At 46.7% G+C, this 18,039-nt stretch overlaps 1 protein-coding gene across 1 annotated transcript in view; it reads left to right on the top strand.

The window, feature by feature from the left end:
• Positions 1-1,620: 1,620 nt before the first annotated feature.
• Positions 1,621-18,039, top strand: part of IQCA1 (IQ motif containing with AAA domain 1) — a 96,212-nt gene continuing 79,793 nt past the window's right edge. Inside the window, exons 1-4 of the mRNA XM_056496771.1 lie at positions 1,621-1,911; positions 12,166-12,490; positions 15,463-15,576; positions 17,457-17,642. Of these exons, the coding sequence (XP_056352746.1) occupies positions 1,625-1,911; positions 12,166-12,490; positions 15,463-15,576; positions 17,457-17,642 (912 nt within the window). The 5' untranslated portion in view covers positions 1,621-1,624. The remainder of the gene's footprint in view (positions 1,912-12,165; positions 12,491-15,462; positions 15,577-17,456; positions 17,643-18,039) is intronic.

Raw genomic sequence — 18,039 nt, 5'->3', positions numbered from 1 at the left:
GTGTACAGATGCCAGCATTAATGGAAATAAAAAATGCAAGGTTCCTATTTGGGTTGCAAAGACTGGAATATTTTATTAAAAAGGGAACAAAATACAAGTTACTTACTGCTTTTGAGACCTTCCTGACTTGCACATGGATGAGGATCAGGCACTGGAAGGAGTAGACAAATTTTTCATGTTAAATTTCAGTGTGAAGAACCACTTTGATATTAACATTGAAAATTACAAGCTGATTTTACTGCATTTTCCAACCTCAGCATGAAGAAAATGCAACAAATTCTCCTAAAATCCCCCAGCTGATCCAATACACTTAAAGAAATTATGTGATGGGCATAGTCATCATATGGCTTGAAAAATAATATCCTTAGATGCTTTTATAATGGTCTTCAAGATTCATGTTTTCAAGCTTTTCCTCCAAAACCAGGAGGGGGCTAGAAACTTTATTTCAAAAACTTGATAGCCAAGAGTCTCACCTAATTATGTGAGCTGGGGCTTCAGTGGGGGGGAAAAAAATGGGAAAAATGAAGAAAAGGAATGCAGGCACACAGAAATTTGTGGCAAAAAATATGATCACTAGCAAAATACTCATTGTCCCAAACTGTGTGATTTTTTTTTTCTTTCTCACTGGCTCTGTGGATGAAAGTGGATTTGGGGTGCATTTTCCCCCAAAAATCTGTGCTGTAATCCTGTCCTCTAAACTGGCTTTTTAAGTGGTAAGGGGATGGAAGAGCACTAGAAAGTTGCCTCTGTAGGTGCCTAGGGAATGAAATAAGCAGAAGAAAGGGAAAAAAAAAGAGGAAAAATGTGAATGCAACAGAGACAAGCTCTCGGTGGGGGAAGGAAATAACAGGGAGAGGGGGGAAAGTGAAAAAAAAAAAAAAAAAGTAAACATGGAAAATCTAGGAAAGGGGAAGAAAAGGGGGGAAAAGGGAAAGTACAGAAAGGGGTAGGAAAATATAGGAAAGGGGAGAAAAGGGGAAAAGAGAAAAATACAGGAAAGGGGGGGAAAGGAAAAATACATGAAGGGAGGAAAGGAAAATAAAGGAAAGGGTAAAAAGGGGTCCATTGTATATTTATAGACTTACACATTTTCAAACTTTTCTATAAACTATTTTCTATATTTTAGGAATTGTTTTACATGGCCACTCTTTGAGAACGCTTTTTTTGAGCATGTGTGTTTTTTGACTGTGGTTTTAATTTATTATTCTTATTAGTTTTAATTTGAAAATTAAATTTGGCCGTGGTTTTTAATTGTTACAGACGGTCGGTGTTGGTAATTGGTGTATTATTAATAGTAGGTGTTTTTATTGGGTGTTATTTAACTAAGCAGGTAGTTTACTTACTACAAAGACGCATTATTAGCTTATGCTATTCCTGAAGAAAAATATATTTTTTAAAATTATTTTAACACTGTTCATATACTGTATTTGTGAGAAGCCAATAGCACAATATGTATTTATAACAGAAGGTTTTAAATATTTATAACAGAGGGTGTCCCTGCCCATTGGAGGGGGTGGCAGTGTACGGGCTTTAAGGTGCCAAGCCAAGCTGTGATTCTGTGGCGGATGAAAAAAAAATTAAAAAAAAAAAAAATAAATAAATAAAAGAGAAACGGGAAAACCTGATGTGGAAAAAAGAAGGGGGAAAGCCTGAAGCTGCCTTTGCTGGAGGAGAAGCCGCGGGCAAGGCCCGGCCCCCGGCCGTGTCCACGGTAACGCCGCGGCCGCCGCTCCCTCAGCGCCGCCTCGGGCCGGGCCGCGTCTGTCTCGGTGTCGGTGCCGGCCCGGCGGGACTCAGGCTCGGTGCCCGGGGCTCCGGGGAGCTGTCGGTGTCCCCTCAGTCGGTGTCCCCTCAGTCGGTGTCCTCTCAGTCGGTGCCGGCCCGGCTCTCGGTGCTCAGCATGTCCCAGGCGTGAGTACCGCGGGCTGAGGGGCGCGGTCCCCTCAGAGGGGGAGGCGGGAGCGCCGCCAAGGCGAGCAGGAAAGCCGGGCACATATCGCTGCTATCCACTCCGCCTGGCACGGAAAGGGCTCCTCTCCCTCACAGCTCGCACATCGGCTCTTGTTTCCTCCCGGGAATTTCAGCGCAGCTTTGCAAGTTCGTCTGCGATAACCAGACAGCAGTGACGGCATTGGATCAGAACACAGCAAGGAGCTGTGCTCCCTCCCCCAGAAACAGCACTCCAAGCCCACATATTTATAAATTATTAACCAAATATTATTAATAATTAGTAGTAGTATTGTTATGGCTGTGGTACAGTGCTGGGAGCCGAACTGTGAGCATATTCTATGGTATTATCCCTCAGCGTTGTGCTGTTTGCTGCTTCCAGCTCCAGCAGCACAGCCCAGACTGGGGACGCTGTTTTTCCCAGTTCTAAGATGGATGTGGCTTGTTCAAGTTTAACAAATAATAGTGCATTAGAGAAAAAAAAGTTAGAAAACCACTCGGGGGGGTGGGATTTGCTGCCTCCTTCTGCTCCTCCCTTCACGTTTAAACCTGACCATATCCAATTCCAGCAGGTTGTGAGCAAAGCCTTTCCTGGCATCTGTCCCATGGTCTGCCTCCTCTGGGTACCCATCAGTGGTACCAACCTCAAAGAGACCTGTTTCTTTTGCCCAGCTTTTTTGCCAGGTAAAACTCCCTCAGATTCTAAAGCATCCTTCCAAATTCACAACCAGAGCAGCTCTCCTTGTCACCAGCACCTTGGGTTTCATGGAGGTGAAAATCACCAAGTCCAGCCTTCAGCCAAAACATATCATTAAATGCCACCTCTGCTTCCAGGGATGGTGACTCCACTGTTCACCTGGCAGCCTGTTTCAATGCTTAACTACTATTTTCAGTGAAGAATATTTTCCTAATATCCAATCTTAACCTTCTTGGTTTAACTTGAGGCCATTCCCTCTTATCCTAGTGCTTGTTGCCTGGGAAAAGCAGCTGAGCCCCAGCTGACCTTTCAGGCAGCTGCAATAAGGTTTTCCCTGAGATTGTTTTCTCCAGCCTTCTTTTCTCCTCTCCTGCTTCCACACATTGGCAGGAGAGCCAGATAGCAGTGAAAACTCCACTGCTTTCCAGCCAGGCAGCTCCTTGGTTCAGGAGAGGAAGGTGGGCTGAGAGGAATAAAGAACAGCATCCCCAAGGGCAGGGCAGAGACTGTCTGGGGGCTGTGCCCAAGGGCAGAGCCAGCACAGCCTCCAGCTTGGTTAGATCCCTGGTGGATCCAGTGCAGGGCTTGTATAAATCATGCCTAGCACTCATGGACTCAGTGAAGTGAAGTTCACAGAGTAGTGGAGAGTTATCTTTAAAAGAAAGTTTAAAAAGTGGTAAAGGAAGAAAGAAAAAAACCCACAAAAGTAGTGTTTGACCTCCTCTTCAGTTATCTCAGAATCTGTCATTCCTGCCCAGTCTCTGAATCATGGCTGCTGTTATTTGAGCCAGATTAATACCAAAGACATTGAACTGAGCATAGCTGGAAAAATACTTGTGCTTCAGCTGGTTTGGCTGAGTTTAATTTTAATGGAGACAGGGCTTTTTAACATTTCCTATGGCACTGCCAGCACTGAACAGCAAACCCCTATAAATATGATCATATGTCCACACCACATGACAAAAACACACATCCAGTCCTGTTCCTGAGCAAGGTGAGGGTCTCCAATTTGGTGTTGAAGCTCTTTGGCTCAGGTTGCTATAATGACATTGTAGCTGTGCACAGCACAGGATTTACATCTGGGCTAATCCAGCCCTTCCTAAACACAGGTCAGGCTTGGACCTCAAATAAGTTACTGAGGCTACTGTTAACATGGTTGGTTCCAGTGAGGTTATGCTGGCTGTGTACCATAAATCAGAGTTGTTTAGGTTGGAAAAGCCCTCTGAGATCAAGTCCAGCTATTCCCCAGCACTGCCAAGGCCACCACTCACCCAAGTCCCCAGGTGTCACATCCAAATGACTTTTAAATCTATCCAGGAATGGGGACCCCACCACCTTCTTTCCATGATGAAATTTTTGCTAAATAGGGTTCACAGGGTGGCTGGAGTGGGACTTTTCACAAAAGTAATAAGGACAAGGGGAATATCCTTGAGCAGGGGGGCAGATAAAGATTGGATATTAAGGAGAAATGTGTCCCTGTGAGGGTGGGCAGGCCCTGGCACAGGGTGCCCAGAGAAGCTGTGGCTGTCCCACTACTGAAAGTGTCCCAGGCCAGGTTGGATGGGGCTTGGAGCAATCTGGGCTAGTGGAAGGTGTCCCTGCCCATGGCAGAGTGTGGGACAAGATGGGCTTTCAGGTCCCTTCCAACCCAAACCATTCCATGACTCTATTATTCTATAAACCTTCTCAAGGTTTATAGAATAATACAAAGCTGTTCCCAAGGTATTTTAAATGCCATGTGACAAAAATTGCTTACAACAACCTGCCTTACCTGAAGGCAGCAAAGCAAAGAGCTGATAATGAAAAGGGGTTATGAGAAAGAACTCTGGTTCTTCAGAAATAGAAATGCTACACAGCTTTCCTTGAGCTTGAGGTAAACATTGAGTTCTGAGGCATGTGCACCCTCCTCAAGGTCCTCTGATTCTAAGAGGTGTGGGCTAAAGCAGAAAATTTAGCTCCACTGCCTCAGGAAGCTCCATGTCAGGGCAGAGAGGATGCCCAGAGAGCAGCAGTGTTCTCTTAGGGTCACTAAGGCCAGCAGCCAGCCAAGGGAAAAGTCAGCATGTCCAGACATGCCTGGTGTTTTCTAGGGACAGTCTGAGCCCTCTGGAGGGAACAGAGCCATTAAGTGCAGGGTGATTAAAAAGTGCTGGAGTATCTCACTTCCCAAAGCACTCAGCCCCAGCATTTGCATGCAGACGTACCTTCTGTTGCAGACACTGGAGATTCACAGAGATGCTGCTGCATTTATGTTTTCCTGCTGTGTTTCCTCCTCTTTTATGGATTTGTTTACCCTCTCCTTGACCCCTGGGATCCTGACCTGTGATTTCTTACCTTGCCCCTGACAGCCCTAGTCCAGACATGTTCAAAGCCCAGTCTTGGCACTGCTGCCACTCCTGCCAGGTTTTAATCAGCTACAAGACATTTGCCACTGCCACCAAGGAGCTTTAAACAATCAAAGCGCTTTAAAATTTAATCTCGTGTCACAAATAGATTTTATATTCATTCACTGGTTAAATATTGATCTAAGACGAGATCCTGAGCATCTCCCTCCCTGCTTCCAACAGGAACAACCAAAGCAGAGCTCTGTGTTTTACACATCCCCCAGGCTCAGCTGAAGAAAATTAAGGTTGCAAAACCCAAATGGGAAAAAAATGTCAGTGCAACTTCTAGTCCCCTCTCATCCCCCCCCCCATTCTGTGGCTGCATTACGATGCAGTTTCTGATGCTGTGATCACATCCTATTTTCTTCCCACGGGGCCCCAGCCTCATTCAGCCATTGGGCCGTTGTTGAATATTTCTTTTTATCCCCTCATTCAGCGTCTGGCCCCGGGCCATATTCTTCAAATTCCATCCAAACGCCACAATTATTAGCTTCCTCCTGGGCATTCCTTGCATGTTCTCTCTCATACATCTCCCAAGCAGTCACAGATTCATCTTTGCCCCTCTTTCCACCCCTGGTGAGCATTAGCACATCATCTTGCTTATGTTAAAGCAGGAAATCAGAGACAGGATCAAATTGATCACAGCTAAGACTCAAAGCTGCAACTCCCTCCTGTGCCTCCCTTCATCCTTAATGAGCAGGTAGGGAAAGATGTTGTGTATTACTCCTTCAGTGTCTCCTCTGGGAAAAAGCATTGTCAGTGGAAATATCCCAGCAGCACTTGTGCTGGCAAACAGGGAAAGAAAAGGCCCCAGTCTTTAGGAAACTGAGTAGATGGTGTCAGCTTTGAGCTTCAAGTCTCCTGCTCCTGGCAGGGGTAGAGCAGCACCCAGACACAGCCCTCTATGCATGGAATTGCAGGCAGCTGGAAGGGTAATTACCCTTTCCTTTTCCAAGGAAGAGAGGAGGGGAAAGGAAAAAATTGCATAGGATGGTTAAAGCTGAAATAAACTTTGTTGACAGAAGCAGTAAAGTGTGTTATAGGAAAATACTGCTTGGAGAGAAAAATTCTGCTTGCAAGGGAGAGGAGGCTGCTGCTCATGTAACACAGAATGGTTTGGGGTGGGAAGGGACCTTAAAACCCATCTCCTTCCACCCCTGCTATGGGCAGGGACACCTTCCACAGTCCCAGGCTGCTCCAAGCCCCGGTGTCCAACCTGGCCTGGGACACTCCCAGGGATCCAGGGGCAGCCACAGCTTCTCTGGGCACACTGTGCCAGGTCCTCCCTGCCCTCACAGGGACAAATTTCTTCCCATTATCCCACCTGTCCCTGTCATCTGGCAGTGGGAAGACATTCCTCCTTGTCCCATCAATAGCCTCTCTCCATCTTTCTTGCAGGTTACCTTCAGGTACTGGAAGGCCACAGTTAGGTCACCCCAAAGCTTCTCCAGCATCCCAGTTCTCCCAACCTTTCACCGTGGAGCTGTCCCATCCCTCTGACCACCCTGGTGCCTCCTCTGGACTCTCTCCAGCAGCTCCAGCTCCTTCCTGTGCTGGGGCCCAGGGCTGGAGGCAGCTCAGCAGGTGGGATCTCATCTGAGCAGGGCAGAGAAGCAGAATTCCTCCATTCCTGCTGCCCACACTGTGGGATCAGCCCAGGGCACCATTCTCCTGCTTAACCCAGAGGGAAGGGGGAGCTGCAGCCAGACAGGAGGGTAGCCCTTGGAGTGTTTGACAGCCCAAAGCAGCATTTCCCACACCTTAATTGCTTTGCCACATAAGAGATGAGGGTGTTTTGTCAGAAAACTAGAAGAAAACAGTTCTTTTTCCTGCCAGCCTTGTGAGTTTGGCTGGAGCAGGTGCTGAGGTGTGTTGCTGCTGTTGCTGCTGCAGCATGAAGCTGCTTCCTCGCCTTCCCTGTGGTTTCCCATTACATTTCTGCCACACAAATCTTTTATCCCCCTTCACTTTCTGTCACAGTACCCAGGACTGAAATTGGAGATGACAGAAGCACAGAGCTGTTCACGTTAACAATGCCAGCAGGCTGTGTGTTTTCTTCTCTTGTCACAACCAAAGCCTACTGAGGTTTAGCCTTTATTTTCCCCCAAATGCTTCCAACTCTGTAAAACATCGTGGCTGGAGCAAGCCTGCTTAAAAAGTCATCTGGCAGAGTCACATTCACCACCAGCTGAGAAGTTTGGCATAATTGTGCGACTAATCTTATTTTGGGAGCAAGGCAGGCTTAAACAGGCTCATGAGCCTGAGCTGCTCCAGACTGCAGGCTAAAAGCTTTGAAATCAGCAATTAATTCTGACAACATTTCAGTCAACTTGGTTCACAGAATCAGTGCTGAGTTGGATGGGACTCGCCAGGACCATTGATCCAACTCCTGGCTCTGCACAGGACACCCACCCTGTGCCTGAGAGCATTGCCTAAACAGTTCTTGAACTCAGGCAGGTTTTGTCATAAGGCCACACTGATCTCTGATTCTGCCTGTGCCTCTCCAGCACAAAAAATGTTTGCCCATAATAAGACAAAAGAGAAAAGAGGGGGCTACTCCTATAGTGTAATCACCTGTGAGGGAACAGGGAACTGCTGACCTGAATCAGCCGGCAGCCACCCTAAGCCTGGTGATTTTTAGAAAGAGAGAAGAAAAATAAGAAAAAAAAGAAAAGCAGCAACAGCAGCATTAAAAACCCCTTTTTCCTCTCAGGGCCTCACTTTCCCCTCCCAACCTTTGTCTCTTGTTTCTTTATTTTCCAGAGGCTGCAGGGCAGGGTTTCCCTCCCCCGTGTTTGCCCCGGGCTTAGCACAATGCCTGACCTGTCAGGCTCTGAGTGTGGCCAGGGGACCCTGAGGAGTGGCCCCTGCCTGCACTTCCTTGTCCCCACCCCACATCTCAGTCCCCTCTGCCCTTGTGTTTGTGCCAGGCTCCTTGAGCCCTGCTCCACATCCCCTTGCTCTCACAAGCCCTGTGGCACTTTTTCCAGCCCCCCAGCACAGCCCAGTCTCATTTCTGAGAAAGAAATACAAGGTGGGTTTGCAGTGGCAGCAGAGGTTCCTTCAGCAGTGCTTTAACACACACGATTTAGCACTCCTTTAATCACACAGGAGTTTCCAAACGAGCTGAGGAAAGCTGCAGTCAGAGTCAAATGTTTTCCCTTCCACCTCCCTCCATCCATCAGGATAAAGCAGTGAGACCCACGCAGCACTGCACTACTGCAGCTTTAGCATGGGAAAGCAGGAGATATTCCTAAAGAGTAACCAGGCATCCAAGAAGCCAGACACACTGTGCCATGTCCTGGAATAACAGGAATAGTGTTCCGTCTGGCAGTGAGTAAAGCACAGAGATGCTCTGGGGGGAGGAAGGGAAGCCACACAAGGGTAACCCCACTGATGCCAGATCCTTCTGCTGGCTCAGGAATGGCCTGAGGGACAGCTTGCATGCTCAGCACAAACCCTTCCAAGAAGGGCATGCTTCAGCCTTAAAACCAGTCCAACACCAGTAAGCAGGCTCACCTCAGCTGGATTCAAAACCAGCAAGCTTTTCCAAGTGTCAGGAGAGATGGGTCAAGCAAACATGCAGAGTTAGAGGGCCCTACAATACTAAAACAAGGCATGTACAATTTGGCAGGATTTTAAACATCTCTTTATGACTTCAGCAGGAGAAAAACCCTATGTTGTTAAGCTTCACTCTAAAATAAGGAGAGCAGGCTTTATTTTGAGCAATAAAAGCAAGATCTGAACTGGCAGTCAGGCTATGGGCAAAAGAAACTTCTTAAGCCCATGTTTTAGACTCTGTTTCTACTTTGTGGGAGTGAAGAGAAGGGACATCAATGAGGAGTTAAAGCTCTGACCTTCCCTCCAAGCTGTGAGCTGCCAGAAATCACTCTGGGGACTCTGGAGTTCAGTCACTTGATGTGTTTCTTCCTCATCCCATTACAGCATTGCTTATTTTCCCCATAACACCCCTATTTGGGAGTTGCTATGACAATTTGTAGCATGACTTAACAGTATTATATGCACAGAGAGATCAAGAGACAGCTTTCTTTTCCAGGATTTAAAATTTTTTGTTAATCTTAAGCCTTGAATAAGAAAGTTAGGCTCATTACCTGCACTAATAGGTGAGTTAGTGGCTCTAATCCAGCCTAAATCTATAGAATATCCTTGTGCAGAGACACAGCTCAGAGCAGAACCCACAAGGTGGACTAGTAACAGTAAATAAAAACCCAGTGCGTTCAAGGCTACATTGTCCTCCCCCTGCGGCGTGTGGAAGCAATTTCGAGGGAGTTCACAACTAAATGCAAAGGGACACTGAGCAAATGGGCAAAAATTCCAGTAGGGACTTTGGGATCACACAGTGTCTGATGCACAGGCAACGAGAGGCAGTGCTCTCCTTTGCTTTTAAGGCATAACCTTGAATTTGCTTCTCCTGACTGCCCCTGAGCACGTTTGTCTCTAAAGCTGAAGGGCTCCTCTGCTTCACAGCAGCTGTGCCAAGTCCCCCAAAAGGAGCTCTAAGCACCAGGCACATCTCATCCCTCAGACTAGTGCAGAAGGGTTTGCATTTGGGCACCAGTAAAACCTGAAATAACCATTTTAAACCCTATTTTGGGGATGTGTCCTGTGGTTTTTAATCAGGGTGAAGCAGTGCAACACTCAAATCAGATTTCTGCTTGCCATGCCCTGTTACCCAGTATCTGATGTCCCCATGCCATGCCTAAGAAACCTGGGGGTCAGTCACCCTGAACACAGCAGGTACACAGGGCTATCAGCTCCAAACGTATCACTTTCACATCATTTCAGCACTTCATTCTCCAGTGCTCCTGTCCTTTCTTTTGCCCTCATCTACCCGAAAAGCCACAATCATCCCATAATATCCCCAGTCTTAACACCTGACCCACAGCACCCGTGCTTGCAATGATCCCGTGCTTATCTGATAAACTAATGCTTTATGGAAGCAATCATGTCCTATCTGCAGTGCCTCATGGACACGTCCTCCAAAGGGCTGCAGCACTCCAGCCCCCTCCTCCCTGCAGTCGTTCCCAATAGAAAAAGAAACTGGATATGAGCTGGCTCAGCAGGAGGAACCACTTGACATTCCTCAGTCAGAGGAGGCAGAGAAGGAGATTATTGGAAATCGGAGTGGACGGTTGCGGCGTCTCCGAGCAGTAACCTGCACGGGAAAGGCTCCAGCCCCAGGGTCCCCGTGGCTCATAAATCAGCTGTGGGGACACCCCACATGGCTGGGCTTCCTCAAAGGTTGCCAACCTTTGCAGTATCTGTGAGAAATCATACAAAGTACATCCAGCACCACGCCATTTCCTCCTGCGCTGGAAAATCCACGTGCCTCACATCCTTCCGTGTCCTGGCTCCAGCTCATGCTGGCCTTGCTTGTCCCCATCTTCTCCCCTCTGCAGGGTTTATTCTGTTTATCTCCTGCACCTGGGTTAATTGCTGCAATTGACTGATACGGGTGGTGCAATAGGATGTAAATGAAGCAGGAAAAAAAAAGGAAGGGGAAAGAGCTGGGTGGGCTGCAGAAGCATTAGGAAAAGCAAGGCCAGCTGCATCCTGCAGAAAGCCAGGTCAGCTGAAGAGTGTAATACACCCTTTAGAACGTTAATGGTGCAAATTCAATAGCAGGGTTTGGGTTGTAGGTGTTTTTGCAGACTGCAGGGGGGAGTCCCAGAGCCCTGTCACCACCCAGGGCGTGCAGGGCACCCCACGCTCCAGGGCTGCAGTTTGTCCTGTCCCACCCCACACATCCCTCTTGCAGCACAAGCCTTGGGTCACACTGACCTCCAGGATTTGGAATGATAAAATCAGCTCACAGAGCTCCAACATTTATTATCATGCACAAACAATGCTAACATCTGTCCAGCTTTCAGGATAAATACACCAACACTCCCTCAGTGCTCTCAGAGCTCATCTAACAAAGGCAGGGCCATTTGCTGTTCTCACCCCTCTTTGAGAAGCTCTAGGAACCTCAGCTTGGGTCAGCACATGGATGGGTCTAGATTGCACCATCGAGGCCAATGGCCTTCGTTCCTGGGATTAAGGAACAAGTCAGCTGTCCCTGTTTCCATAGCCACTGTTTTCCCCTCAGCATGACAGTGTGAATGAACTGGTTTTCTCCCAGCACAACCAAGTCTCAGCGCAGAAGGAATTTCCTTGCTCTGTTCCTAGAGAGGCATTTTCAAAGATGTAGGATTTTTTAACACTTATCACAGCCAAGAGTCTCCATCTGGCAAAGGAGAACAAGGCCTAAAAGTGTCTTCACTGCCACAGGTGTTATTAACACCTTTCCATGACAAATCTGCTGTTGGAGCCCTTCTCTGAATAAAAATCTCATGGCTGCTTCTTGCTCCTTTAGCCTGATCCCCAGGATATTCTAATCTGCTTTTCCCAGAAAAGCCACTGACAGCCAGTCCATGCTCACATCAGAACTCCACCTATTCCTACCAAAACTACCAAGTGAGCAGCATTATTGCTCCTGGAAATGGAGATGGCCTGAGGTGACAGCTTCCATGTCACATAATCCCATAGCCACCAGACCAGATACTCAGCAATTCCCTGGAGTGCAACAGTTGCTGCCATAGAAACAAATCAAATTACTTTCCTCACATCACATACGAATTAGTGCCCAGAGCTTCACTCCAGTGTTGACACCAGCCCCACCCTTACCCTGCAGATAACTCCAAGCAACCACTTCAGAAAGGCAGCACAGCTTTAGAAACATGAATTGGTTCTCATCCCAAAAATGCAGAGCCTCAAACAGTCCTTCCTCTATTAAAAGGCATTGAAGGGAGACACCTTTTCAATTAAATCATCTTCTCAATTAGCACAACTGAATAAAACTCCTGGCACTGTTAGGGGTTGTAACTATAAGCATTTGAAGGATGCTTCAAGCATTTTAGAATGAAACTGAGAAGCTTTTAAGCTTCTTTTAATAAAACAGCATTATAAGATTCCTACTTTTAAAACAAACCCAGAAGCTTCTGCTAATGGTTTTCAAAATACTTTGTAGTTAAATGTATAAATGTCCTTATAAATGTAATGGCTCACACTTGCAAACCCACAGAGCTTAACTCCTGCTTTCATGTCAGGTTGACACAGTCTCCTCTTTCCGAGCAGCACTTACATCAAGCTGTGGGCAGACACGCAGAGAGAGCTGGACACCATGCTCCAGAGAGAGAGAGAGGAGTTCCTGCAGCCACAGGAGGACCGGGAGAAGGTGTGGAAGATGCTGGCCACTGCCTACGTGCAATACCTGGAAATCTTCCGGCGCCTGGAGGCGTCCCACGCCCACCTGATCCACCAGCAGAAGCGGGCGGCGGTGCGGCAGGTGCTGGACGGGGTCATGGGCCGCCTCCTGGAGATCAAGAGGGAGATGGTGGCCCTGGAGAGCTCCGAGTGCCACTGCATGGACGGCGTCCTGCTGGAGCTCCAGCGGGTCCCGGTAGGACAGCCTCAGTGTTGGATTTGTAGGGGTTTTGTTTGTAGGGGTTTTGTTGTAGGGGTTTTGATTGTAGGGGTTTTGTTTGTAAGCGTTTTATTCGTATCAAACAAACCCAGCCCTTAAGGAGGGACTGCTGTCACCAGGAAACTTCCAAGTTTTTCACAGCCCAACATGATCTTCCATGCAAAGGGTAACACGCGGTCTAAGGGTGATCACAGAACGTTTCAGGGCTTTGGGACATTTAGTAAGGGGTTCTAGGGCACAAGTTATTTTCTCCTGCCACTTCCAGTTGGAAGCAGCAATATTGAAAGGAACATGGTTTCCCAGCTGGTGTCACCACCATAATTTTGGGTGTTTTAACAATGGAATGGCTTGTGCAGTGCCAGGAGTGCTGGCATCAGATGGCACTCACTTTTCTCAGCAAAGGAGGGGGTCTTTGCCTGGGACCCTTTTTGGTCCCTTTCAATTTTGCCCATTCCATGATTCCATATTACAACATGAATTGGTACTCATAGAATCCCAGAATGGTTTGGGGTGGAAAGGACCTTAAAGTCCATCCAGTGCCACCCCTGCCATGGCAGGGACACCTTCCACTGTCCCAGGCTGCTCCATGCCCCATCCATCCTGGCCTGGGACACTTCCAGGGATGCAGGGGCAGCCACAGCTTCTCTGGGAACCCAATACCAGTGCCTCTTCACCCTCCCAGGAAACGATTCCATCCCAATATCCCTTCTAAACCTACTCTCTGTCAGTAGTAACTTCACAGCTTTGCTGCTAAGTGTCAGGGGCTTGACTCTGCCAGATTTGAATGTGGGGTGAGATAGAAAATGGGCCACTGATAAGTAAAGTAGAGTCCAGTGCAGCCTGCCCTTCGTGGCACAGTGAAATCAGCACTGTACATATGACAATGAGGCAAAGTGTGGAAGCTGTGCTTTAAAAGCCCCAGGAAAAATGAGCTGGCAAAGGTGGTTGCTTCTCTCGCAGACAGCTCCATCTATTGTCACATTCAGGTACCGCTGCTTTGCTAAAACCCGCTGAAATTCCTGCTTTGTTAAGATCCCAGCTCCGAGATAAATTGCCCGATATCGTTATAGCATCGTTCTGAGATCTGCACATGTGTTTCTGTTTGCCACTGCACATCTGCAAATTCAGGAGAGGAATTGCCAAGAATTTCCACCAGCCTTCAACATTAATCACTGTTTTAAACTGAGAGAGTATAAACACATCTCCGGGGAAAATAATCCTTCAAATCATATTTTGAAATCCTGAGCACCGCTGTTTTCATGACTCAGCAGTAAATCCATCTGCAGCAAAAAGCTGGCAGGTCTGAGAAGTTCAGGCCTGACATCTCCTCAGAAAGAAGCATAAATTCAGATTCCTGCACCACACCTTAATTTTAAGAAGGCATTAACATACCTACCTACCACAAAAGAAATCAATCACTGGGGAGATTTCAGGTTTTTTCAAATTTTTTTCCATACTAGATAAGAGTATAGATTGATGGGGTGTTCTTTTTAATAAAACATTAAAATGTTCTTGGTAACAGAACAAAATTACTGGAGAAATAACTCCTGTTACTCAAAGGATCTGCCCAGGAAGGATATCTCCAGTCATTCCTTCCCCTTTATTATCAGTGCTAAAATCCTACAGGATTGAAGGCAGAGGACACAACATTTTTTATCTTATTTGATTATATTGTCTATTTTGTACTATGTCACTGCAAGGCCAAGCTTTCCTCTTTCTCCAGTTCTGTACTTTTGTGCAGTTGCCTTCCAATACCCAGTCGCTCCATTTCCTGGGGTAATTGTGAAGGTATTTGAATCCATAAATCCCATGTGGAGCTGGGAGTGGCTAAAAAGCTGTGAATTTGACTCGAGGTTAAACATCCCAAGCCTGACTTTCCAGTGCTGGGCCCCAAGAAGAGATTGTGAAGAGAAGCAGGCTCCCCACCCCTTCCAGCCTGGCATTGAGGCTTTGATCTCTTTTTCCCAGTCAGTAAAAGTCACAATCCAGAATCACTTGGAATTAAAGGCCAGGTGAGACATCAGAGATACTCCCACACTGACTCTACTCCCTGGCAGCCTAAAAATCCTCTCATCCTACAGGAGGGTGTCCAAACAAACCCCTTGATTTGTTATATCTCCAGATTTTAATCCACCCAGAGTGATTTGCACTCAGAGTACAGCATATGATCATTTCCATCAACTACCAAGGGCTGTTGGAAGGTGCAAACAGGGAGCTTAGCAAGACAAATATTTAGAAACCTTATCAGACCAGACCTCTGCACTGATAAAATCATCAGTGATGAGCACAGCCCAACTTGGAAGTTTCTTGTGGTGTCATGGAGGGGATGTCCCTCAGTGTGCAGCTCAGGGAATGGGGAATTGGGAGAAATGTAAATGTAAATCACTTGCATCTTTTTAATTACAGAAATTAGTAAAGACAGGCACTTCTGCTCATGTCTGCTTTTAAGAAGTGTCTGAGATACCACAGTCACAGGCAGACAGTTTGTCTACAGCTCAAAATATCTGCAAAAAACCCTAGGATTGTGCTTTGGTTCCTTATAATGGTAAAAAAAATGGCAAGAGAACAGATCTGTTTTTCCTATTGATTAAAACAAGAAGTGGATGATCACACAACCAAAGGTATTCAGCTCGGTGGAAGCCTTGTTTAAATTTCTAGCAACCTTGCCAAATATTTTAGCAATTTGATAATATAATTGAGCCATTATAAGAAGAAAGATTTCTGGGCTCACATGGTTCACAAACTAGGTTGATTTATTTGTTTTTGTTGAATTAGGCCTAAAGTAATTGAAAAGTAACAGCAGCTGTTACAAAGGTCAAATTCCCCAATACTCAAAAAATATTCAACAACCTCTGTCCTTATTTTATTGCTTTGTAAAGGTGTTAAATTAATCAGTAATGTGATTTAAATAAAGCCCTGAAAAGCACCTTGTGAATTTCTTTCTCCAGGAAGACATAGAAATACCCATCCCAGAGTATTTTGTTAAAGAAAACCTGAGAGTCCTGCAGGAGAGGGAGAAATACCTGCAAGAAATTTTGCTGAATGCTGGTTTGCTAGAAGAGGTAAATGTACCCCATACCTACATATCATATTTGATTTGTTTAGTTTACAAGCACATGTGTCTGAACACGAGACACTGAAGTGAGAAGTGCTTTTACAGCAGTGAGGAAGTAAAAGTGTGTTTACAGATAAGGCACAAGCAGAAAGAAACCTTAGATTTCCCTGTCAAACAATATCGAGTCACATCTCAAGTCTGGGTAAGACTGAAATGATTCTACTCTGCTTGCTGTGTGTAAGAGTGTCAGAAAGAGCAGCACTTTGGCCAAGTCAATGCTTTATTTGTCTAACTAACCCTCATCATGCAATTAGTCCAACTGAAACCAAGCTGTCCTGGCCCAGGATTCCTCACTGGAGCGGGCAGAACTCGAAATTCAGGTCAGCACAACTGTTGGCATTCACTTGTTTGTAACCTCTGAACAATGAGTGCTGTTTCCCCTGTGCAGCTACAGAGCTGCAGCTGCTGGGAGGAGCAGAAAACTGAGTTTTGGCAGAGCAAAAGTCATTACAGACAAGTACATGAGCGCTGCAGTGAAGGCTGCTCTGGATTTGGTATACTTCTGACCTTTTGGGAGTGGCATGTTGACCCCTGAAGTAAACAACTGTGCCTGCATGCCTGGATAACTGGGATTCATGGATGTTGTAGCCATAAGAGACAGTGCTGATGGCCCACTTAGTCACACTGCTGCCCTGAATTCCCCAGCAGTGATTGTGCCTGTTGATCCCACAAAATAACAGAGGGAAAGTCCCCAGGGATGGAAGCAGCCCCAGGCAGAGTGCAGAAACAGAGCACAGGCTTCCCTGCTAGAGGCTCTGCTGGGCAGTGCAGCACTGCCCTGTTCCTCCACAGGACAGCTCTGGGTCACTTCTCTGCTCTTCTGCTCACCAGACCTTGCTCTGGGGAGGTCCTGTTCCAGCACAGTTTATCCTGGAGCCTTTTTGCTTCCCAGAGTTCTGCTCTTGCCCCTTTCCAGCGTGGCATCCCTTAGGGATGAGGCTGTCTAGTGAGCAGCCAGCTCAGCCAGAGCACCAGGCTCTGGCAGGGTCCAGCTGTCCCAGAGGAACCAGAGGACTCAATAAACAGCAATAAAATAACCCCATCCAGTGTAGAGCCAGTGTCCTGTGCTGCACTTCCAATTCACTCACCACTGGGATTGCTGCAGGGTTGTCAGCACTTCTGCACCTCGTCCCCTCAGGAAATCCTGGCTGCTGTGTAACCAACTGGAATTCTCCAATGACCATGGCAGTGCTTTAGGAGCAGTCCAACATAAATCAAAACCAGTGGAGTTCATCTCAGGAATCTGCTCTGCACATCGTTTGTGTGATTCTGTTCAGGAAATCTATTCTGTGTAATTCAGTCCTAGAAAGCCCTGCTGAAAGCAAGTGCCACAAAATATAAATATAATAATTAAATATGAGCTGCCTCCAGCTGGGAGATGAACATCAAGAAAAGACACTAATTCAGCTTTTCCATGGGGAGCATGAGGTTTCTCAGGAGTGAGGAGGGAGAGTCCCTTCTGTTCTGATCCATTTTTCCCCTCTGACTCAGAGCTGCCCCTCCTTCCATTTTCATCAAAAGAGCTGTGATCCCAGCAGCACATCCCAAACCCTCCCTTCAGAAAAGGAAAGGAAAACATCCCACAACCTAAGAAATTCTCATTTTAGAAGGACAAAGCCCCGTGGTTGTGTCTTTTTGCTCAAATGGATCAAGTTCAGCAGGACTGCATGAGCCATGCAGCTTCCCAGCAAAGCAGGTTTTCCTCATCACACATCAACAGGAGTCTCTGCTCTTTGTTTCCTAAGATACCATTTTCTAACTGAGGCAGGCAATTAACAAAACATGATTTTCCTTTGTTCACTCCTGTTTTTGGCTGTGCTGTTGCAGGAGCCTGTCAGGGCCATGACACTTGAAGAAGCCATCAGAGTGATCCAGGTGGCAGAACGGGCTCGCCAGGGCCGAGCTCGAGCAGCCTTCATGAGGAAAATCTACCTTGAAGAGAAAAGACAAAGTAGAAAACAGCAGAAAAAGGCACGAATAAGTCCAGATGCTGCTGCCACTTGCATTCAAAAGGTGAGTTTCTTGTGTAGCAACAGTTCTGGCAAAGCCAAATGACAATGTTTGGTCAGGAGGGCAGCTGTAGATGGAAATACAGCTCACAGGATGGGAAGCTTTCTGAATTGGTCCTTTTTAGGGTGTCCAGCAAGGTAAAATACATCATTTAATCCAATTAAAAAATGAGACAGGACCCTAGATGTAAGATCAGTGGCACCAGTCCTGCACTGGCAATGCAGGATGACTTTGTAACTTACATGTTGTTTTTCCATTCTGATTTTTATGACCTCAGTTGCTCTTTCTGGCCTCCCCTTGGAATTCAGTGCATCTCTGAATTCATGCCTTTTTCTGTGATCTCCAGGGGAAGAGTTCATTCCATATCTAGAAAAGGACAGAGGGAGGTCAGTGCCGAGTT

This window comes from Oenanthe melanoleuca, chromosome 7, assembly GCF_029582105.1.
Source record: "Oenanthe melanoleuca isolate GR-GAL-2019-014 chromosome 7, OMel1.0, whole genome shotgun sequence".
NCBI lineage: Eukaryota > Metazoa > Chordata > Aves > Passeriformes > Muscicapidae > Oenanthe > Oenanthe melanoleuca.
The sequence above is the reverse complement of the archived record's forward strand: the minus strand, read 5'-3'. Positions and strand labels throughout refer to the sequence as shown.